The sequence below is a fragment of the Aspergillus homomorphus genome (assembly GCF_003184865.1).
Source record: "Aspergillus homomorphus CBS 101889 unplaced genomic scaffold BO97scaffold_1, whole genome shotgun sequence".
NCBI classification, from domain to species: domain Eukaryota; kingdom Fungi; phylum Ascomycota; class Eurotiomycetes; order Eurotiales; family Aspergillaceae; genus Aspergillus; species Aspergillus homomorphus.
In genome coordinates this window covers 521,291-543,634 of record NW_020291887.1, presented here as the reverse complement: position 1 = coordinate 543,634, position 22,344 = coordinate 521,291, and the positions used below count along the sequence as shown (strand labels likewise).

The following is a 22,344-nucleotide window of genomic DNA, read 5'->3' as shown; positions in this document are numbered from 1 at the left end:
GTGCACGGTCACGTGCATGAGCACTGACATAAGCGGATCACTCCGTGGATTTCTGCCTGGTGTCTGAGGCATGAAGGCTGTCCGACGGAGCGTGCAAACACAGCAAACCCGTGCAAACCCGATCCAGCAAAGCTTCACTTCTCGCTATTCTCTGTTCGCCTCCAACTCTCCCTCTTCCCTCTTGCGTCTTGCGTCCCTCTTGCTGCTGCTGCTGCTGCTCACTGCTTCTCTCCTCCTTCCCTCCCACCTCCCCCCAATTACCCCACGTTTCTATCTTCGCCCTACGGACTTGGTCCTGCTTCTTTATTCTATCCTCTTCTTTCCTCTTGGGCGCTCTTTTACTTGCCTCTTTTGCTCCCCTTTCTCTTTAACTTTCCGTCCACGCCCACACTCACACCACCCCCCCCCTCCTACCCTTCCGCACCGGTCCTGGTTGATGGGTGTTAGTCTTTACTGGTGATCGTCGTCCCCGTTTTCACTTGTACATCTCACAGCTTCTTCGACAATCATGTCAAGTCGTCAACAGATTGATTCCGTCATCGACGATGACGACGAGTTCTGGTACGTGTGGCCTTGCGCCGTCGGGTGCGTCCTTGGGCTGACAACCGCTGGCTTTCTTCAGCCCTCTCTGTATCGAAGAGTTCGATCTATCGGATAAGAATTTCAAACCTTGTCCCTGTGGGTACCAGGTACGTCTTTTCGCTCTTGTCTTGTCGGCCCCTGTCGAGCCGAATCGCTTCTGTCGCGTCTCGTGCCACCAGTCACTGGTTTTGTTGCTAACCTGCTGATCCTCGCAGATTTGTCAATTCTGCTACAACAATATCAAAACCCACAGTGAGGAAGGCCGGTGCCCCAACTGCAGACGTGTCTACGATGAAAGCACCATCCAGTACAAGGTCCCTGATGCCGACGAGTAAGTTAACTTCCCGCCGCAAAGTGGTTGGCACCCACACCCTCGGCCCGGTCTTGGCGCTAACGGTTTCTGTTCCGCAAATTTCTAGATTCAAGGCAGACCTCGCCCTCAAACATCGCAAAGCCGCCGCTGCGAAGAAGAAGGAGGCCGAGAAACGCGAGATCGAAGCCTCCAGTCGGAAGAACCTGGCCGGTGTTAGAGTCGTGCAGAAGAATCTCGTTTACGTGATTGGTCTCAACCCCACAATACGGGACGAGAGTCAGCTGCTGCAGACGCTCCGCGGCAGAGACTACTTCGGTCAGTACGGTGATATCGAGAAAATTGTCGTTAGCAAGGCAAAGCCCGGCGGCAACCCGAACCAGGGCATCGGCGTCTACGTGACATACGCGAGGAAGTCGGATGCCGCAACCTGTATAGCGGCGGTCGACGGGTCGGCGAATGGTGACCGGGTGTTACGGTAGGTGGATTCTCTGCTACTCTGATGGGTGGGATTTCGACACGGTGGTCCAGAAACTAACAGTCACAGGGCGCAATACGGCACCACGAAGTATTGCTCGTCATTCCTCCGCAATGAACAATGCCACAACCGGAACTGTACCTTCCTGCACGAAACCGGGGAAGATAGCGATAGCTATAGCCGCCAGGATCTTTCGTCCATGAATACCTTGTCCAGTCAACGGCCAAACGGAGCACCGACTCCACCCACCTACGCAATCCCGCCGCACGTTACCCGGACCTCTGCTCAACCTTTGTCGCAACCGATGCGCCGTCAACCCAGTCGGGACGATGCCGCTGGCAGTCGACTGCCCGATGGCCCCGCTCTCCCCTCGTCAGCTAGCTGGGCGAACAAGGATGCTGTTTTGAGTCGTGCTAGGCGGGCTAGTCTCACAGGCAGTCAAGCGTCACAGAGCCCTCGCCCTGCCAATGCTACGGTCGCGCCTGTCCTGGAAGAACCCAAACCGGTGGAGAAATCGCCGCCGTCTACGCAGCCGGAAGCGGTTCAACAGTCGCCCTCCCCTCCCGAGCGAAGATCCTCCACTCCCCGTTCCCCTGAGGTCGCCCAGACGCCTCCCCAACCTGAGACCCCTCTGCTGGACAATCTGGTCAAGGCTGTCAACTCGCCCGACTTCAAGTTCATCTTCTCGGCGGCTGGCCTGTCCGCGGAAGAAGTTACCCTGATCGAAAATCATCCCTCGTTCATCGACCCTTACGGTGGTGTCAAACGCCGCGCCATGCGCGAAAAGGCCGAGCAAGAGCGCGCCAGACGGGAACAGGAGTTGCTTCAGTCAGCCGCTGCCGAGGAAGAAAGTCGGGAGAGCGGAAGCTTGCAGCTAGGTGGTGAGCCTGATGATGTTATGCCTCCTCGGGGTCGCAGCGGTCGTGAGTCTCACGGTGCCATTCAACCCCCCTCCCAGCAAGGCACAACCGAGAATTCTGCCGTGGGCTCGCCTGTCTCTGCCACAAGCCACCAGTTCCAACAACTTCGTCAGCAACTCAACCTGGCTGGTCGCAGTCTGACTCCCCTGCAACAGCAGCAGCTACTGATCCTGAAGTCTGCCAATGACCGGGCTACCCTTGAACAGCTGCAGGCGGGGCTTGGCTCTGCTGCTCTGGATCAGGCTGCTCAGGTCCGTCAGGGTCTCCTCCAGAGTCAAATGGCGCAGTTCAATACGCTCCAGGCACAGAATCGTCAGAACTCGCGCTTCTCTTTCGCCAACGAAGCCAACTCAAAGAACTTGCCAAATGCCCGCATGCTGAGCCAGCAAGCATCGTTAATGCAGTCGGCTGGAACGCCCAACCCTCTCGCGGCGCCCAGTCCACAGCACGGACTTAGCGGCGGCTACTTCGCCAGTGGTGTTCAGGGACCACCTCCGGGCTTGAAGACGGCTGGTACGCCTCCGATCAGCGGCGGTGGCATGTTCGCACAAGGACACGGTTTTACCACCAACAACAGTCTCGGACTCGGAGGCAGCATCGGCAAGCAAGAAGCGAATCCCGACTTGATGCGTGAGTTGCTGCGTGGCCGTAACAGTGCCGGTGCCAGTGGTTTGCAGGGTCAAGAAGCCGCCAAGCGTGAGTTTATCCTTCCTTTCCTCCAGCAGCACCAAACCCCCCCTCCCCTGACTCCTGCCAATAATGGCCTTCTCAGCTCTTTCTATGGCTCTCAGACGGGGGCTTTCTCCGAATCTGGGCCACAGAAGCAGAAGAAGAAGGGGAAGAAGCACAGACACGCTAACACTTCCTCCGGTGGAGGTGGTGTAGTAGATCTTGCGGACCCGAGTATCCTACAGGCGAGGATGCATCAGAATGCTGCTGCTACTGCTGGGCAAGCACTGTACGGGAGTCAGGGCCAAGGAGGTGGGTACAATCAGACCATGATGTATGGCGGCGGATTCAACCGCTGGTGATTGTTTCCCTTCCCTTTCCATCTTATCCATACGTCTTCCTAATGCCCTAATTGCCTTGTCGTTTCCCCTTCTCGCCCTGTTCTTCATGATGACTACCCTTTCCCTCTGCATGTAATCCCATTACCTCTGCTATGCTTTTTGCGCTTTCATCTCCCATTTTTTCTTTGTTCTTGATGACATGATATCATACTTATCTAGATGGGTCCGGGATATGATCTCTTATCTTTCTCTTTGCGATGTTGCCCTTTCTCATTCGATGTTGAAAACTTTGCGACATATTCCACTCCGCAACGATGCATTAAGCAAACGGCTCTTGAAAAAACAAGGAATTCGGGCTGGGCGTGCCCTTGGCGTTATCTCTCATGGAACTGTTATTTTTGCGTTTCTGTTTCTCTGACCTGTCTTGATTCGTGTCTCCTTCTTCCTGCTTGTTGTCCTGCTGTTGTGTCCCGCGCGAAGATATGGCGTCCCTGCAGTCCGTGGGCTCCTGGTGTCTTCCAAGTCCACTGCAGCTGGGTGGCTGTCGTTTACTCCTGTTCTTGCATCCATGCTGCGTTGACCTATCAGCATCTTGGTGGCCCAATCGGTCTGGTCATGGTTTTCATGTACGTTAACCTCCCTGCCCTGGCTTTCGATAAACACAAGCAGGGCCCTCTATCCGAAACCAATTTCTCACAACCACTGTTCTTTTAGACACTATGCCTTGTGTGTCTTCCTGGCCACACCGGTTGGGGACCTTTATGTAATTAATTGTCTGCCTGCCCCTCTCGTATCTGCGCGTCGTCTCGTTCTGTCTCGGGAGAGTGTCGGCATGCCCTGCTTTTTTCTTCTTATTTCGATCGTTGGGGTTTCGTCATTTTTCACCTTTGTCACCTCTACATGATATCACACACACTCACGCATCTTTTCATATGAAGATGGCTAACCGAGTCGTTTCCCTAGTTGACGAGGAGTTCCCTCCTCTTGGAGCGCAGCCGAAGGACAAGCGTCCGGTCGACACCTTCGGATTTCTTGTTCGCTCACAATTTGCTAGCGATTCGCAAAGCTCTGCTCGAGCCGGAACGCCCACTTTACCTCCAGGCCTTCCCCTCCCTCACGCTCATCCCGCATCAGCTTTGTTTCAAAGTCCATTGAATCCATCCAGCCCGACTACCTCGGTGTCCGTGCCGCCAGGACTAAATCCACCGTTTTCTCGATCAGGAACTCCGTCTCAAGCATTCCAGGGGCTTATCTCTCGGCAACAGTCACCCGAGGTGAAAGATACGCCCGAAGAAGTCCCCGCGTCTAATCGGGTCAAGAACGTTTCTGAGATATCATTGGGCTCTCCTGTACCCAAATCCGCCAGCAAGGCTCGCTCGCAACCAAAGAGTGACCTAGCCGTTGCAACGGACAAGGAGAACGTCGGCGCGTCCAAGGCTGCCTATGCCAATGAGAAGACTGTGTCTACCCCGGTCAAGACCAAGCCTATTAAGCTGGAACTTTCTCTGAATACTCCTCAGGATGCCCTCAAAGCAGAGCAGGCGGCTCCTAGTACGCACGGACCAGCTCCAGTTTCCGCGATTGGCTCTCGTCCCAACACCCCATTGACAGGAGTTTCGCGGGCCTCTGACTCTTCAGCTCCACGCCAGCCACGGGTGCTTCGGGTGGTCGACACGCCTAAGACGGAGACTCCGCCTCCTCCTTCTGCCCCTCAATCTGTTTCGTCTTTGCCGGCCGCGAACAAAGTCCGGTCTCGGCGCCCCAGCATCTCTTCCATGAGCAGGCCAGATACCCCAGGCGACTTGGGATCCGAAGCGGATCTTTACACTTCGGCATCTGTGTCTCGTGCTAACTCCCCTCCCGCCTCCTCCCGGATCGGCTCTGCTCCCGTCCGGGCTATCACCAAGAGCCAAGCTAAGAAAGAGCGACGTCAGAAGGCCAAGGAGGCGGAAGCCAAGAAGCACGAGTCGTCTACCATAGCAGAAGAACCCGTTCAAGCTCCCATCATCGGGCGGAAGCGCAAAACCAAGAAGACTCCTGCGAGCACTAGCGAAACATCGACTGCAGGACCCGAAACGGCCACGGAAGCTGCAAAGCCTAGCACTCCTGGTAGCTTTGAGAGCGACGAGAAGGCACAACAGCGGCCTGAAGCTGTCAAGAAGATTAAGTCCAAGGAGAAGGTGTCTCAGGTGCCCAAGCCTGCCCCAGCCGAGGAGAAAGCCACCCCCGAGCCTAAAACTCCTGCTGAGGCCTGGCGTTCAAAGAACACTGTGGAACAGTTGATCAAGGATGCAGAAGCCAGCGGCGTTCCTGTCAAGGATCTATTCGCAGAACGGACATCTCCGCTGCAGGTTTTACTTGCGCAACTCCACAGATCAGGCCATTTAGATCTGAATCACCACCCCTTGTTCAACCCCACCAACCTCAACCAGCGGTTCGACATGAAGTGCACCTCGGACGATTATGAGATCCTGAAACAGCCAATTGAGCTTGCCGAGGAACACCGCAAGGCTCTGCTCCGCGGAGAGCCTATTCGGATTCACTCTGATCCTGGTTTGCTGAAGGACCGTTGTCTGATCACTCCTCGCGGTTGCGTTCTTCGCCACCTGTCGCAGGATGAGGAAGACCGGTATCTAGCGCTGGAGAAAAGCATCGCCTGGGCGATTGAGTCCTTCCAAGATTACTCTTCTGCTCCCATCACGGAACCGGATGTGACGAATCGCGGTGGTGGTCTTGATGCCCTCTTCGCCACGCCGGAGAACTTCAACATTTGCTGGGCCGACGATACCTCTGTTAGCCTTTCCTCAGTCTCGGCCTCGGCTTCGCTGGCTGGGCCTGAAGTTGGCAGCTCGTCTAGCGTCCCTGCTCCCCCCAATGTTCTCTCGGCCATGGAAGCGGACAGCACGCGTAGTCATAACTGGGCCATTGCCAATACTGCGGAACTGGTGAATGCAACTGCTACTTCGGTGCGCTCCTTTGCGGCTGCCACGGCTAAGCACATGCTGGGTGCGGCTGGGGTGGTTGTGGGCAGTATCCCGGACCTGGACGACGTAGTGGGTATGACGGGAGAAGAATTGCGCTCGTTTGCCGTCAAGTCGCAGAAAGATCTCGAGTCGTCGCGCAAGGAACTGGACTCGATCGACAAGAAACTCAATGCGTTGGTGAAGCGGAACCGGAAGCTTGCGCAACAGGCTCTAGCTACCACTGTTGATGGATGAAGGACTATTTGATTGTTTTCACATTATTCTGTATTGCCTTTGTTTGTTTCTTGTCATGAGCACCAGGCCTCTGTACGTCTCAGGGCTTGGCTGTATCTGTACGATTATTGCACTACACTACACTGGTAGATACGATTGCATGGTGTTTAGGAAGGAGTCATTGAGGATGGATTAGCGGGTAGAAGCATGATCATACTACAGACATTGGGATTACAGAAATAATTTAGTATTGAGCTGCCATGAGATTTGAGGTTACATGGTGTGTTCCTTCGTAGGTAAGATCTGCACTGCACCGCAGCCACTAGTCCCGCTAATGCTTGTTTGGTTTCTCTTGCTCAACCTTCCCATTCGGTGGTACAGACGACGGACTGACTGTCAATCCCCACCTGCGCAATGCTCGAATGGCCTGATGATGGTGATGGTGGTGGTGAAAGAGTGCAGAATAACAAGGCAGAGACCCGAGTAACCAAATATCTGGCTGCATACCAGGCCAATGTCGTCCGGGCATTCCGCGCAACCAACACCACCTCCCTAGCTCCGTCACCAAGAGTTACTGACTTATATTAGTTTGAACTTGGACCCTTGGTGCTGCAGCCTGGAGAGACGTCACGTCACTGCCACTTCACTTTCGGCTTAACTCCGATTCTGTGCGTTGTCGTGTGGAATGGAATAAGACCCCTCTCCTCCCTCTCCCTCGAATCTCTCCCTCTCCCTCGATCTCTCTCTCTCTTCCCTCTCCCCCTCTCGGAACTTCATCATCCCTGTGGAAAGCGCAATTCATACCCTGCACGTTGCAGGCAGACTAAAAAAATGCGTATCCCAATTGACTTTAAACCTACAACCCCTACAACAACAACATCAACCCTAATAAGCCTCCTCCTAATACCACTAGCAACCACCTCCGCCCAATATGTCCGAGACCTAAGCGCAGAGCACTGGACGCTGAGCAGTGCCACCGCGTTGCAGAATCGCACCGTGTCTGCGCGGTTTCCGTCCCAGGTGCATATGGATCTTTTGCGGGAGGGGATCATTGGTATGTCTCTTCTTTGGGTTCTTTTCTTGGAGGATGTGCCGGATTATGTGGGTTTGAGATTCTGATTGTGTTTGCGCATTGCAGATGAACCGTAAGACTTATCGAACCCAAATACTACTTGAATGGGTTGGGGAAGTTTATGAAGGTGGTTGACTGATGCGCGCAGGTATCGCGATTTGAATGATTTTGAGCTGCGGTGGATTGCGGATGCGAATTGGACGTATACTAGTGCTGGGATACAAGGGCTGTGAGTTTGACCTGATTCTCTTTCTTCTCTTTTTTCTATGGTTTGGGGGGAGGTGGGGTTTGAAGTTGGTTGGTTGACTGATTGTCCCAGTGGTGATGACTACGATTCGACGTGGCTGGTGTTCGACGGGCTCGACACCTTCACTTCGATCTCCTTCTGCGGACACTTCGTCGGGAGCACGGATAATCAGTTCCGGCAGTATATATTCGATGTTTCGTCCATTCTGAAGCAATGTGATGGGGACCCGGCTTTGAGTATTGAGTTTGGCAGTGCGCCGCGGATTGTGGATGCGATTGCGCAGGATCCCGCTTCGCCGAGTAAGTTGTCGCGTTGGGCTTCTACTTGAGGATTGACTTGTGGTGAGATGGTTTGGTTGATTCTCTGAAAATTCTAGCGTGGCCCGAGGGCGTTCAGATCACGTATGAGTATCCCAATCGCTGGTTCATGCGCAAGGAGCAATCCGATTTTGGCTGGGATTGGGGCCCGGCCTTTGCGCCTGCTGGACCCTGGAAGCCCGGTTATGTCGTGCAGTTGAAGAAGGCGGAGAAGGTCTATGTTCGCAACACTGATGTCGACATCTACCGGCGGGGCCAGATCAACTACCTCCCGCCCGATCAGAGTCAGCCGTGGGTAGTCAATGCCAGCATTGATTACCTGGGGACTCTGCCTGAGAGCCCGTCGATGGTGGTTCAGGTGAAAGACTTGCAGACAGGTAAGACTCTTGCTTCGCGCTCTTTGGCTAACATCACCGTGACGGAGGGCTCGGTCACGGGTGTGACGGTGTTGGATGGAGTCACGCCGGAGCTCTGGTGGCCGCAGGGTATGGGGGCACAGCACCTCTACAATGTGACCATTTCGGTCACTGATGGGGCGAACCACTCCATTGCAGAGGTCACTAAGCGGACGGGGTTCCGCACGATCTTTCTCAATCAGCGTAATATCACAGACGACCAATTGGCCCAGGGGATTGCGCCCGGTGCGAACTGGCACTTCGAGGTCAATGGGCAGGAGTTCTATGCCAAAGGGTCGAATCTGATTCCACCGGATTCCTTCTGGACTCGGGTCACGGAGGAGACGATGACTCGGCTGTTCGATGCGGTGGTGGCGGGCAATCAGAACATGCTCCGCGTCTGGTCTTCTGGCGCATACCTGCATGACTATATCTACGACCTGGCCGACGAGAAGGGGATCCTGCTGTGGAGTGAGTTCCAGTTCAGCGATGCCCTCTATCCTACCGACCAAGCATTCTTGGAAAATGTCGCTGCGGAGGTCGTCTACAACGTCCGCCGAGTCAACCACCACCCATCCCTTGCCCTGTGGGCGGGCGGCAACGAGATCGAAGCTTTGATGCTGGTGCTTGTCGAGCAGGCGGACCCTGATGCTTATCCATTCTACGTCGGCGAGTACGAGAAGATGTACATCAGCCTCTTCCTGCCGCTGGTCTACGAGAACACACGCTCCATCTCCTACTCGCCCAGCAGCACCACCGAGGGCTACCTGGACATCGACCTCTCCGCGCCCGTACCCATGGCGGAGCGGTACAGCAACACGACCGAGGGCGAATACTACGGCGATACGGACCACTACAACTACGACACCGCCATTGCCTTCGACTATGGCAGCTACCCGGTGGGCCGCTTCGCCAACGAGTTCGGCTTCCACAGCATGCCCAGCTTGCAAACCTGGCAACAAGCTATCTCCGATCCAGACGACCTGACCTTCAACAGCAGCGTCGTCATGCTCCGCAACCACCACTACCCAGCCGGCGGCCTCATGACAGACAACTTCCACAACACGTCCTTGGGCATGGGCGAGATGACGATGGGCGTGCTAAGCTACTACCCAGCACCCAACATCGTCTCAGACCCGCTCGCCAACTTCAGCGCCTGGTGCCACGCCACGCAGCTCTTCCAGGCCGACATGTACAAGTCGCAGATCCAGTTCTACCGGCGCGGCAGCGGGCGGCCCGAGCGCCAGCTAGGCTCACTATACTGGCAGCTGGAGGACATCTGGCAGGCGCCGTCCTGGGCAGGCATCGAATACGGCGGCCGCTGGAAGGTGCTGCACCACGTTGCCCGCGATATCTACAAGCCGATGATCGTCTCCCCGTTCTGGAACTACACCACCGGCGCCCTGGACATCTACGTCACCTCGGACCTGTGGACGCCCGCCTCCGGCTCTGTCTCCCTCACCTGGCGCGACCTCTCGGGCCGCCCCATCGCCGGCAACGGCGGCATCCCCCAATCCCTCCCGTTCCAGGTCGGCGCGCTCAACACCACCAGCCTCTACCGCATGAACATGAAGCAGCAGCCCATCCCGCGACACACGGATGCGGTTCTAACTCTGGAGTTGAGCGCGACGGGCCAGTTGCCGAATTCCGAGGAGAGCACTACCTTCGTCCATGAGCAGTGGTTCACGCCTGCCTTTCCGAAAGATCTTGACTTGGTGGACCCGCGGGTCAGCGTGGTGTATAATCCGGAGATCCAGAAGTTCGAGGTCGAGGCCAAGAGTGGCGTCGCGCTGTATACTTGGCTTGAGCATCCCGAGGGCGTGGTCGGGTATTTCGAAGAGAACGCATTTGGGTTGGTGCCCGGCCAGAAGAAGGTGGTCGGGTTTGTGGTGCAGAAGGATGAGACGGATGGGGCGTGGGTGCGTGATGTGACGGTGCGGAGTCTGTGGGATTTGAAGGGCGGTAGATAGGTGGGTTCGAATGGGATGGGAGTATAATAAAGTATAGCTTGGTGTGAGGTTTGTGTATAGATGAATGAGTTTGAAGGCAACATACTTTGGCTGATTATAGAGTTGAGTGCTATCACTTGAAGTAACCAAGCCCCAACAATAACGTAAATCACTGCACAGTAGTGTACCACTTTCTTACTCTTAAGAGAGAAAGAAAGAAAGAAAGAGAATAAGATCTCCGTCCATAGCATCAAACTCTCTCACCACATATCATTCATCCATCTAAATCATAAAAGCAATCCAACCCGGTGTCAAGCGTGTATATCTTCTTCCTGATGCGGGCCGGTATTTGCAACAGGATGATATTCAAATTAGGTTCAGGTGCATTGAACCTCCCCTTGCATAAGACATGTGGCTGCATATACATGAAAACTTCAATACCCGATTCGGATTAGATAACCCAGCTGAGTTTGCATACGTCAATGGACGTCAATAGGAAGATGCTGTTGCATGAAAGCTGGACCAAGAAAGAAAAAAGAAAAGTATACAACCACTCAGACATTTCCGATATACTTATAATCACCTTCGCAACCTTCAACCACTAGCCTAGCATAGTCACTATTTTCCAACACCCATTCATGGTATATCATCACAATTCTATACTACAGCCATGGCAGCCAACGAGCATCGATTCTGTCTCATCCTAGGAGCAGGATACGGAGGCATCGTCCAAGCCTGCACACTCCTACGGCGAGGAATCCTCTCCTCTCACGACCTCGAGATCATCGACCGCAATGGAGGATTCGGCGGGGTGTGGTGGAAAAACACGTATCCGGGAGCAGCTTGCGACATTGCCGCCGAGGTATACACGATCAGTTGGGCTCTCAATCCGTGTATGTACAGTACATTCCAACCAACCAAGGACCAACTGTTGTAACATCGATTGAGCCACCCAGCACTGACATAAGTGTATACTCTATATCTAGATTGGACTAGACGATTACCCTCCCAACCAGAGATCCAGCATTACCTCGAGAAAGTGGCGCTAGATCACCGTCTCGACGAATGCACCACCTTCAATACTGAGGTGGTGGATGCAGCATGGGACGAGCAGCAATTGCTCTGGACGGTCCGGACGAAGGATGTCCGCGGTACCAAAGCGTGGACTTGCAACCTCGTACGTTAAGTCGATCATCTAATTCCACGCGGAGTCAACTTATGCACATGCTTACGAGAATCCAGTTAATAAGCGCCACGGGCCAATACAGCACGCCCCGAAAACCCGATATCCCAGGGATCGATACCTTCAAAGGGCGACAGTGGCACACGAGCGACTGGCCCAAAGACAACGACGCGGATTTGAAAGGCAAGCGCGTGGGGATTATTGGTGCTGGTCCGTCCGCCGCGCAGCTGATTCCTCATATCGCGGACGATGTCGGCCGGTTATTCGTCTACAAGCGCGGATCGTCGTTCTGTGTGCCGCGGTGGGATCCTGAGACGAGTCGGCTTCGGCGGTGGCTTTTTGCGATGGTTCCTGCTCTTGCGAGGTGGTCGAGGTGTTGGGCTTCGAGGATTGTGTGTTTTCCTACCCTTCCTTTGGTTGTCTGCAGTAGAAGGCTAATGCTGTTCAAGACGAGATATATCCACTGGAACGTGACGCAGGAAGGAAGCTGGTGGCAGAAAGCCGTCGTCGCGATTGCGCACTTCCATCTCAATAGACAGGTTCGAGACGAGCAACTCAGGGAGAAACTCAGAGCGAAGGATAAGTTTGGCTGTAAGCATGTGCTTGTGCTCAGTGATTATTATCCCGTTCTTAATGAGGAACATGTCGAGCTGATCACCGATCCCGCTGTTGCGCTGGATGAGTACGGTATTGTTTCTCGGAATGAGGAGACTAGTCGAGAAGAACGCCGGGAGGTTGATGTGTTGATCTGGGCTACTGGTAGGTATAGTGTCTATGAGGTGCACTTGCACTGTAGGTATGTGGGATTAATGGTGAACCAGGATACAAAGCAGAAGAGTTCGGCGCTGCGGTGCCAACTCGTGGACGGGGAGGACGATTACTGTCTGAGAAATACGGATCTGATATGTGTTCACTCTATGGTGGGTTTGAGTTTGATAGCCACCCTTTCCAGTTTGAAAGTCATTTTTGTGTCTGTTGACTTGGATTATAGGTCTTGCGGTTGATGAATTCCCGAACTACTTCAACCTTCTGGGCCCTAACAGCATTGGGTTCGACATCCACATTGTCGAGCTGTTTGAGCTTCAAGCAGAGTACATTGCACAAATAGCGCAATACCTCCACAGGAGACAGACCGAGAAACAGGATCATGGACGTCGATACGCCGTGATGGCGAAAGGAGAGCGTCTGCGAGAGTGGAGTTTCTCTCTACGCGAGGGACAGGCCAAGCATCCCGCTGCTGATCCAGCTTGCCGCAGCCACTACAAGGTGTGTATCATTACTCAATTTCTGTCGATTGGAACTAGTGAGAACTAATTTCTTCGATAATACTTATAGTCTAAAGATGGGCAAGTCTTCTTTTATCCTTACGGTTATGCTCAGTACAAGAAGCTGGTGCGACAGGTCGACTTTGGCCGGGACTGGTTGCTTCTTTCGCGTATATCGGATAACCCTGTGACTGCTATTGCTGAGATTCCATTGTCGGATCGGTCTTAGTTTGTGGGGGAGAGAAACTTAATTGACTATGCCTCTTAGGTTACAACCACCTGTACTTGATGGATATGTCATATCTCTTGCTGTGTGCGTGACGCAGCCACACACCGCTGATCTGGGATTCCTACTTGGAAGTGAGCTATGTGAGATATCATGCTGTGAGCTTAATCCGGTTCCCAGTGCCTCCCCCGTATACAGATGCTACGGAGTCATATGACAAAAGGAAGCCCGACTTGTACCGCAGTTCGAACTGCTGTGATCGCAGACTCGCCGTATTGAATAAGTACTTTTTGGGCCACTGTTTCTCTCCTGAGGAGCCTTCATTTCTTGGTTGACCGAAAGTGAATCTTAGTATATATCCATGGTGATTAACTTGATATAGTTAAAAAATACCTAGTAACAAACTTCGACCTACCTATCTCTGTCACTTCCGAATATCCTGCGCTGGACTCTGCAAGGCAGCCGAAATATGACCGCAGAGCTCATCAAACAACGCCCCCGCCAACTCCGGACTGATCACCGAAGGATTGAATTTCAACTGGACATCAGCTGCGCCAGCATCCCCTGTCGCTGTGGATGAGCACACATAAATATCCGTAGCCCGACACCGACCATATTGCTTCCTAACCTCCAAGTACTTCCACTTCAGCATGCCTGGACCCCCAACCTCTCCGGATTCTATCCCTTCAAGAGGAGGAACATCAAAGCTAATATCGAGATGCTGAACAATTGACCCGAACGCGGCCATTGGGTCCCAGTCTGTGCAGCGCGAGAGGATATCCGGCATTGGCATGGCTTCGAACGGGACTGTCGCGATCAGCGCATCGCGGACAGCCTGCAAGACGTCCAGATACGTGATCACGCCTGCGACGTCGACCGTGAACGGGATCATGTTGATGCATGGTCCGACCACATCCAGGATGCCTTCCATGTCGATGTTCCTGCCGCTGACGGCGCCGCCGAATACTACCCTCTTGGTATTGGCGTGCTTGGATAGCACGAGGGCCCATGCGGCGTAGATCGTGGTGGCAAATGTGAATGGTGATGGGAGAAGCCTGATAGTTCTCTGGAAGTGGCCGTCTGGCTTGTCGGCGTCGCCACCATCATTCAACCCGTTGTTGCGCAGTGAAGTCATGGGAAGGTTTGCTAGTTGCGCTTTCCAGAATGCCTCAGCGGCTGCGTTGGATTCTAAGGGCAGTCGAGCCGCGTAGACCGAGAACGGAGGCCCCGAAGAGATCGGCAGACCGTGGTAGATGCGTTGCAACTGCGACAGAAGTAACGGCACCGTCCATGCGTCATATTGGCTGTGCTGCAGCCCTAGAGCAAAATGTGTCGAATTCGCGTTCATGACAACGTAGGAAAACTCCACCAACTGCCGATCCAGACAGCCGTCTGGCGAAACGGACTCCCAGTGTTTCACTGCCTGGGATCGAGAATCGAAGTGGACGACCGGCACATCCACCTCCGTCTTATCCAAAACAATGGCTTCGATCGTCCCGTTTCGCAGCCTGTATTGAGTACGTAGTATCTCGTTCTTCTCGACCAGAGACCGACTTGCCTCGCGGAGTCGAGCCAGATCCAGGCTTCCTCGGAGGTCAATGACAATCCGCGTATAGTTCCCTTCAGGGAATGCACCGACAGTGGTGACGGAGACCATCTGGATCCATGTAGGGATATATGCTGTCCGCGGCGTATCAATCTGCACTGGAGACTTCGGTATCGCCGCCGCCCTGACGATCTTCGATCTTGCTATCCGGGATATTTCCTCGACAGTGTGATTCTTAAGGACCTCGCCCACGGTCAATCGGATGCCACAGTCCCTGGCGGCGGAGACCAGTTTCATCGCGCGAATCGAGTTGCCTCCTAGATGCAGGAATCGATCGGTCGGCGAGATGGTAGAGGAGGGAATATCGAGTGCGTTTGCCCAGAGACTTTGCATGGTCTTGTAGCTGTCCGGTAACGCTTGGGCTTTTTCCTTGGCTGTTTCGTTGTCGCCCGAGGAATGTTTGCGACTGAGGAGGCGCGCCTGCGCGAGAATCTCAGCCAGACGGTGCTGATCGATCTTCCCGGACGGCATCAATGGGATGAAGTTCACGGGGATCATGTACTCGGGAATCATATAAGCCGGTAGCTGTTCTCGCAGACCATCCCGCAGATGAGCCCCCAAATCACCTTCAGAAAGGCGGAGAAGCTTGCAAATGTCGTCGTCGCCAGCCTGTTGTCTTCTTGTGCTGCCTTGTGGTACCAAGAACGCAGCGAGGACCGACGAACCCCCGACGCTCAGAAGCTGGACGCTGGCATGAGCGACGAGCGGAGACCGGCATATCGCAGCCTCGATCTCCTCCAATTCGACCCTATGACCGTTGAGCTTAACCTGCTTATCCTTGCGACCCAGAAACAGAAGCTCTCCGTTCGAGAGATACCTCACCAGATCGCCAGTTCGATAGGCTCGCGTCGAGGTTCCACATTCAGCGTTCGCCCATGGCAACGAAGACACAAAGCTCGCTTCGGTGGCCGCGGCATTATTCAGATATCCTCGCGCAACGGTGGGGCCTTCGATCCAGAGCTCTCCCACGGCGCCAATGGGCATCAGTTGACGTTCATTATGGGGGTTGACTACCCAAGCGCGACAGGCGATCGCAGTGTTCCCAATATTGGCCCCCAGACTTCTGACTGAAACGCGTAAGTTGGCAAGGGAGCAGACACATGTCTCCGTCGGCCCATAGGCATTGATGACCTGCTTCTTCTCTGCCCAGAGGTCGATGAGTGAGTGTGTTAACTTCTCGCCTCCGATGATCAATTTCGTCACCCCCGGGATCTGATCCGGGTGCAGTAGCTTCAAAACGCTGGGGACAAAGACGGCCGTGTTTACTCCCAGATTCTCGATCGCTTGGGGGATGTTGTTGAGCCGTGCGGTCTCCGTGGGGATACAGACCGACCCTCCGTGGATGAGTGTCCCGAAGATTTCGAGGATCGAGGGATCGAAGCTGCAGGACGTGTATTGCAACATTCTCGTCTCGCTGTCTAGATTGAAATGTCTCCCGAGTTCCGTCATGGAGGTGCAGATGTTTTGATGCTCGACTACGACACCCTTGGGAGTGCCGGTGCTGCCGGAGGTGAAGAGCACGTATGCGGGTGAGGTGGGATTGATGCCCTCTTGACTATGGATTGTCTGGCACGTTTGCCCCGTTGGGATAACTGATCGCTGGACCACCAGCGGTTTGATACCTAGATCCAGCCGAGAAAGGTCCGCTTGACCATCGTTTGAAACAAGGATGATCTTCGGTTGTACAGACACCAGAATCTGGTCTCGGCGAGCTCCTGCATGAATCGGGTCCATGGGAACAAAGGCCTTGCCTGCTTTCAGAACCGCGAGCATGGCTATGATCATCTCGGGAGACTTCTCGATACAGATGGGAATGTAACCTCCAAGGGAACTGGAACTATCAGCCTCCAGGATTTGACGAGCCAAGCCGCTCGACAAGATATCGAGGTCCCGGTAGGTGATCGTTTCGTCGCAGAAGCGCAATGCCGGCTTTTCTGGGTTCGCTTTTGCCGTCTCCTGGAAGAGTACATGGAGGAGGTTGTTCACAGGTGCTGTCGCAACGTTGTGAGCATTCCATTCATGCAACTCTGTCTTATCCTCCAAGGTAAGCAAGCTCAGGTCACCGATACCTACGGCTTGGAGCTCGTGGGAGATGACGTGTTGGAACGCCTGGCATTGCGTTAGTTAGTTCTTGGTAGGGTTACGTAGGTAGTCGAGAAAACTAACCTGCGAGAACTGCCGCAAGACACGCATTATCTCCGCTTGAGCAACAACATTGCTATCAAATTCGGCTTGTACAGAGATATATCCATCTTTCAGGGTAACTGAAAGGATCAGCGCGCATCCATTTGGCGGGGATAAACGGTGCTCCTCCCCGTTGGTTGCCTCCATGACGGCCTTAGGGTTGGGAAACGCCAGGCAGTTGCGCACGACACCTGCGCTCATGCAGGAAGCACTGATGATGTTGGACGCTGGTTGCAGCTGGCTTTTCACACGCATCACCAGATCGCTCACGGTGAGCGTCCTCTCACAGTCAATTGCGAGGACTTTTACAGCGCTATGGCTATGATTATGTCCCCGAGCTATCTTGCCAAAGCAAGTCTCCTCGCTTCCAGTGTGCTGAGCCAGGACCATAGCCCATGCGGCACAAGCCAGAGGTTGGACATTTTCTTCAGACAACGATACCAGAGAACTCGAAAGGGAGATCTCAGAGACCTCGGTTAGCCACTCCGCTGGATCACCTGTTGGTGCGTGACTGCTATGTTCAAGCCAGGGGTACTGTGGACGAGAATGGATATCATGCAGCAGGCCATGGAAAGGGTCGCTCTGTGTATCAGACTCCGTATGCATCATTGTGGGTTCGGCGTACAGACCAGACCACTTGGGTGTCTCTGTGGGTGATGACGGGATCAAGGTAGGTAGATGTATTTCACTGTGCGTAACGATATCAGAGATCTGCCGCACCCCGTCCTTCGGCTCTCTCCTCCTTTTTATACCTCTCATTCATGGTTACTGGGAGGTCAAGTAGCGGTGAGAAGATTGGAATGTTGCTGCGCGGTATGGCCGCTTGGAATCTTTGTGGTTATTTGCAAGTTACCAGTCTGAAAGATTGCCACTTTAGGTGGAGATTTTTGTTAGTTGTACAGTACAGAGTCACTGAAAATCGAGGATATCCGAATACAGCAAAATGAGGCAAATTCACAGCCCTAACTTATGCCACCATTTTACCTGGCGCTCGAGACCCACATATAGTAGAGTAAATCACTGGCCTAGCTACCTAGCTCCAAATCACTGGCAATGTGAGCCTCACGCGCTGCGAGCTAGCAAATCAATATCTCCAGCCAGCCAGGGCAATTCCGGCTCCAGAACAACCACTCTTTGCGACAACTAATCCCCATCTAACGCCTCTTCTCTACATACACAATAGCCTTAGGATAAGACCAAAGCATGCCCGACAGCGCGCGCTGCTCAAACTCAAAATTCGGATCCGCCAGTCGGAACGAATACTTATACGCCAGTCTGCCCAACACCAGCTGCGAGACACGATTGGCATAGTCCGCTCCAGGACACACATGCCTGCCGCTGGAGAAAGGCCGCCAGGCTTCATGATTGTCAGTGCTGGTCGGGTCGCACCATCGCTGAGGGTAGAAGGTGTCCGGGTTCTTCCAGTAGGCGGGATTGCGTTGCATTGAGTATGTGTCGACGGAGATTTTGACCTGGTTTAGAACTATTGTTAGGTTTTGTTGCAAGAGCATGTACGCTGGTTCTGCCAGAGGCTACGAGGAGGTTGGGAGGAGGTTAACTCACGCCGCTGGGAATGTATACGCCGTCGATTTCCGTGCCCGGGGAGGTGCGGGAGAGGAATCGGGTGTTGATTGTAGGGGCCATGCGGAGGGCTTCTTTGATGCAGGCGTTCAAGAATGGGAGTTGCTTGAGGGCATTCTCGGTCATGGATTCGGTGTCACTGAATGTGCTGTCGAGTTCCTGTTGGAGAAGCTCTTGCTGGCCTTTTTCACGCAGCATGAGACTGAAGCAGGAGGGAAGGAATTCCGAAAGCGTCAGGTAGTTTGCAAAACTGGTCAGGGTTTGTTGTTAGCTTTTCGGCATAATGGCAGAAGAAGACAGGGCATGTGTGCGCATACACCAGTGTCACCATATTGATCAGTAGTTCGTTCTTGCTGAGGTGCTGACAGGTGTTATTCCCAGGCATATCACCCGTGACGTAGTTTGCAACGGTCTCTTGGCTTTTGTCCTGCGTGATCACGAATCTGTATTGCATATACAGTCAGCTAGAACGACTACACAATATCTGAATGCGTCGTCACTAACCGGCGAATCGCCTCATCAGGATTCAAGCTATCTGCATTTAGCAGAAACGTCAACTTGGCAAAAGCTCTGATAACCATTATGATAACAGAACTCAAAATCGGCATGTTTAGTCCCATCAGCAGAATCTCGAGAGCAGGCCCCAACCAGGGACCAAAGACCTTATACTGATCAATTTTTTCTGTGCAGAATCAATCAGCACCCAGCTCGGAATTTGTAGGTTCTCATGGCGAGGCATAACTAACTCTTCGCATCAAACCCAATAGGCTCAAGAAAGTACCGTCCTCCGACAATCTCCCAGGTCATCTCACTAAGCATTGTCGTAAGGTCGATCGGCTCGCCACTCTCGCAAGCTGCATCAATCTTTGCCTCCAGTTGCTTGAGGAAACGCATGTTAATCCCGTCCTCCTGCGGGCGAACCTTCGCCAGCGCCGACTGGACATTCTTTCTCAGCTTGCGATGCGCGATCTCGTCGTTGACGGTGAAGATATTGGCTCGTCCCAGGAAGAGGTAGATTGCCTGCGCTCCGTAGGATCCGTTACTGGGGAATCGCTCCTCCGGCTGATCGTAGATCGCGTGGTATGCGGTGGACGTGGAGAAGGAGACTTCCTTTGGGCCAATTCGGACGATACTCCCTATGTGCTAGGTTGAGTATTTTCCTTTCATTTGACGCACTCCAGGGGACGTCGTATATACCTTTTTGGCGATGGAGTTGGTTAAGGCTCAGGTGCCACTGTCTGTTGGATAGAGCGGATAGTACCCATCCCTAGTACTGTGAGGGAAAGGCTACTGAAGAAGGGCATATGTGAACAAGACTCTTGACTTACAGGAAACACCGTGGATCCTGGGGCTGCTTCAATAGCTTTGAGGGGATCCGAGAACACCCTGGAGGCAACCCACCAGAGACATAAGACAGATGCCTAAGGAGCTTAGTAGCCTGGCTGGCAGGTGAAGCCAAAGAGAAGACTCACAATTAGGAAAAACATGTTGAAAGAATGACTAACGCTGTTCTTTAGACTGTCCACGTTACAGATGACAGACGCTCTCGGTGGCTTTACCTCAAGGGTATTTATACCGATTGACCTGGAGATCAAGACCAAGTATTCCGTGACATGGAACACTGGCTCTTTGACTACGTACACTATCGTCATATTTTGAGACGGGTTGCAGGTGATGTACATGATAGTCGGACAAAATTAAGTCGGCTTTCTTCAGGCGAGCGCACATATTGTAATCACCGACATCTGCGATGCGCATGATGCTGTGCTACAGCCCTTACAGATCTGATGAGTAAGATTTCCCCAACTAGTAAGATGCTCTATACATAAGAAGCGGTGAACATCATTGTATGCTAGGTCTTGACGGCGGATCTCGGGTTTGCCCCACTAAAGAATCATGCAAGGGATAAATCTACTGCCGACCATATCTATCTATGATTGACATCTCTCGAAATGAACAACCGGAAGCAATAGGCCCACTTTGGCAAAATATGCTTTGGCATCTTACATACAATATACTCTTTAGTCCTCTAGCAACATATACGGCATTGGGTTCGGACTACCAGCTTCAAGGTTCCGTTATCACCTGGTAGGGTAAAAGAAGAAGACTTCTCAATAAAACCTGTGTGGCGGTTGTAGTATATTCAAAATTGTAATGCAGTGGCTTTCGAAAACAGAACCAATAAATACCTCCTCGGTCGTATTAGATATGATCAGGAACCAGTTTCTTCTTGATCACCAAGGATAGACCAAAGTTCAGTCCATTATGTCGCCATCAACGCTGTCGACCAACTTGTTGGATACCAGCCAACCTCACCAGGCCTTCCGCGACTCTTTACGGGGCCAGCGAGTCACTATTCCCAGCTTGCATGAATTGTTCCCAGAGTGGATGCCGCGGTTTCATCCTGACTGGCAGAAGGCCCGGGACGAAGTCCTAAACCCATGGCTGGAACGGTAAGAACACTCTCCATATACACGCCCATCATCTGCATGGTCGTCAGATACTGAGCCACTATGATAGCTGGGTTGAAGAACCATACACCTGCGCCAAACTCCAGGCCGCAAACTTCACTATATTCGCCGCGATTGTTTGTGCCGATGCGTCATTTGACAAGTTGTGTACTGTGGCTAAGTACTTTGCTTGGGTAATTCCCTACGCACTCATATATCTTCTGGATACTGACCCGCCATTTCTCATTAATCAAAGTACTTTGTGTGGGACGATCGTAAGGCTTACCACTCAGAGATGCAACAGAGAGACTCAAGGAATCTGACACAAAAGACAATGGTTACAGAGTTCGACTGCGGTTCCCTGACCAACGATGCGCAGGGCAGAACAGCATATCAACAAAAGAGTAAAGAGTACTTCGAATACACCCTCTTACGAAGGGGGAGCCGGCCCGACCTGTCAAGTTTCACGAAGGGGCAGCAGATGGCCCTACTATGCTGGGACGAAGTAGGCGAGCATATCCGCAGGTGCTGTAGTGAAGGTGAGATTTCTCTGCTCCAACAATTGCCAGACTCTAGCTGAAGTGAGGACGTTCGCATGCCTAGAGGTTCGAGAAATCCTTCTAGAGACCATGTTGCCATTCGTCGAAAGTGTCGACACAGTTGACTCGATCTATCTCCACGACAATGTTCCCACAGTGGCAGAATACTGGCAGCGTCGGGATCTCACAGCTGCTGTCTATCCGGTGATAGCTACCCTCTTGTAGGCATCTACTCTCGGCACATCTATGAGTCCATCCTAACCTTCCAATCATAGCTTTATCCATGATGCCAGCACTCCGGTGACAAGCCTGAAGAATCCTCGTCTGGCAGACCTATGGAAGCATACCTCTTATATTGTTCATATGTGAGTTCCCTACCCCCCTCTCTCTCTCTCTCTCTTTCTCTTCACGAGTTGTTAATATAGGTATTATGTTCGGCAGCACCAACGACATGCTCTCCATGCCGAAAGAGGCTGTAAGTATACCGCGAGATCCCCTTCCCCTCTCTGTGGCCATTACCAGCTCATATTTAAACTTAGAAAGATAATCAAATCGAAGGACTGGTACCGGTCCTGATGATGAATTACGGAATAGATTGTAGCACGGCCATGCAATGGAGCTTTCGTCTTGTACAGGAAATAGTTAAGGCTATTCGAGATATCGAGCGTTATCTACTGGAAGATACGGAAAAGGGCGAAGTGAACGCGCTTCTGAAGAAGGTCTTTATTAGCGGTTGCAAGGATGTTGCTATGGGGTTAATCCATTGGAGGTCTGTGGATATGCTCCCTTCCATCCTGGGTTATGCAGGCACAGAGATTGTTGTTGCTGACAAT

The 22,344-nt window shown here is 53.0% G+C and overlaps 6 protein-coding genes across 6 annotated transcripts; 4 read left to right on the top strand and 2 right to left on the bottom strand.

Annotated features, from left to right (window-relative positions):
• Positions 1-213: 213 nt before the first annotated feature.
• Positions 214-6,518, top strand: BO97DRAFT_466949 (CCR4-NOT core ubiquitin-protein ligase subunit MOT2; the record flags this gene model as incomplete). Its single annotated transcript, XM_025699601.1, has 8 exons — positions 214-561; positions 623-689; positions 798-913; positions 1,002-1,370; positions 1,440-2,986; positions 4,264-4,913; positions 4,950-5,556; positions 5,596-6,518. Exons 1-8 carry the CDS (start codon positions 509-511, stop codon positions 6,516-6,518), a joined length of 4,332 nt encoding a protein of 1,443 aa, XP_025556472.1. The 5' UTR covers positions 214-508.
• A 510-nt stretch (positions 6,519-7,028) lies between these two features.
• On the top strand, positions 7,029-10,589 carry BO97DRAFT_401964 (beta-mannosidase mndA; the record flags this gene model as incomplete). Its single annotated transcript, XM_025694378.1, has 5 exons — positions 7,029-7,551; positions 7,636-7,642; positions 7,718-7,798; positions 7,889-8,115; positions 8,193-10,589. Coding segments are annotated over exons 1-5 (2,840 nt in total), but the record flags the coding sequence as incomplete, so codon positions are not given.
• Positions 10,590-11,147: 558 nt separating this feature from the next.
• On the top strand, positions 11,148-13,154 carry BO97DRAFT_419557 (flavin-containing monooxygenase; the record flags this gene model as incomplete). Its single annotated transcript, XM_025696568.1, has 7 exons — positions 11,148-11,370; positions 11,464-11,654; positions 11,720-12,052; positions 12,110-12,419; positions 12,482-12,580; positions 12,652-12,926; positions 12,996-13,154. The coding sequence occupies 7 exons, from the start codon at positions 11,148-11,150 to the stop codon at positions 13,152-13,154; spliced, it is 1,590 nt and encodes a 529-aa protein (XP_025556470.1).
• A 421-nt stretch (positions 13,155-13,575) lies between these two features.
• Positions 13,576-16,206, bottom strand: BO97DRAFT_334182 (acetyl-CoA synthetase-like protein; the record flags this gene model as incomplete). The annotated part of the gene is made up of 1 exon (XM_025691389.1): positions 13,576-16,206. The coding sequence occupies one exon, from the start codon at positions 16,204-16,206 to the stop codon at positions 13,576-13,578; it is 2,631 nt and encodes an 876-aa protein (XP_025556469.1).
• A 1,889-nt stretch (positions 16,207-18,095) lies between these two features.
• BO97DRAFT_474363 (cytochrome P450) lies at positions 18,096-20,009 on the bottom strand (the record flags this gene model as incomplete). The annotated part of the gene is made up of 7 exons (XM_025700318.1): positions 18,096-18,413; positions 18,505-18,772; positions 18,840-18,965; positions 19,027-19,204; positions 19,269-19,665; positions 19,851-19,943; positions 19,995-20,009. 7 exons carry the CDS (start codon positions 20,007-20,009, stop codon positions 18,096-18,098), a joined length of 1,395 nt encoding a protein of 464 aa, XP_025556468.1.
• An 811-nt stretch (positions 20,010-20,820) lies between these two features.
• On the top strand, positions 20,821-22,281 carry BO97DRAFT_313775 (terpene synthase family protein; the record flags this gene model as incomplete). The annotated part of the gene is given in 8 exon segments (XM_025691249.1): positions 20,821-20,975; positions 21,043-21,166; positions 21,229-21,247; positions 21,362-21,497; positions 21,517-21,732; positions 21,787-21,876; positions 21,953-21,986; positions 22,051-22,281. Coding segments are annotated over 8 exon segments (1,005 nt in total), but the record flags the coding sequence as incomplete, so codon positions are not given.
• Between the last annotated feature and the right edge of the window lie 63 nt (positions 22,282-22,344).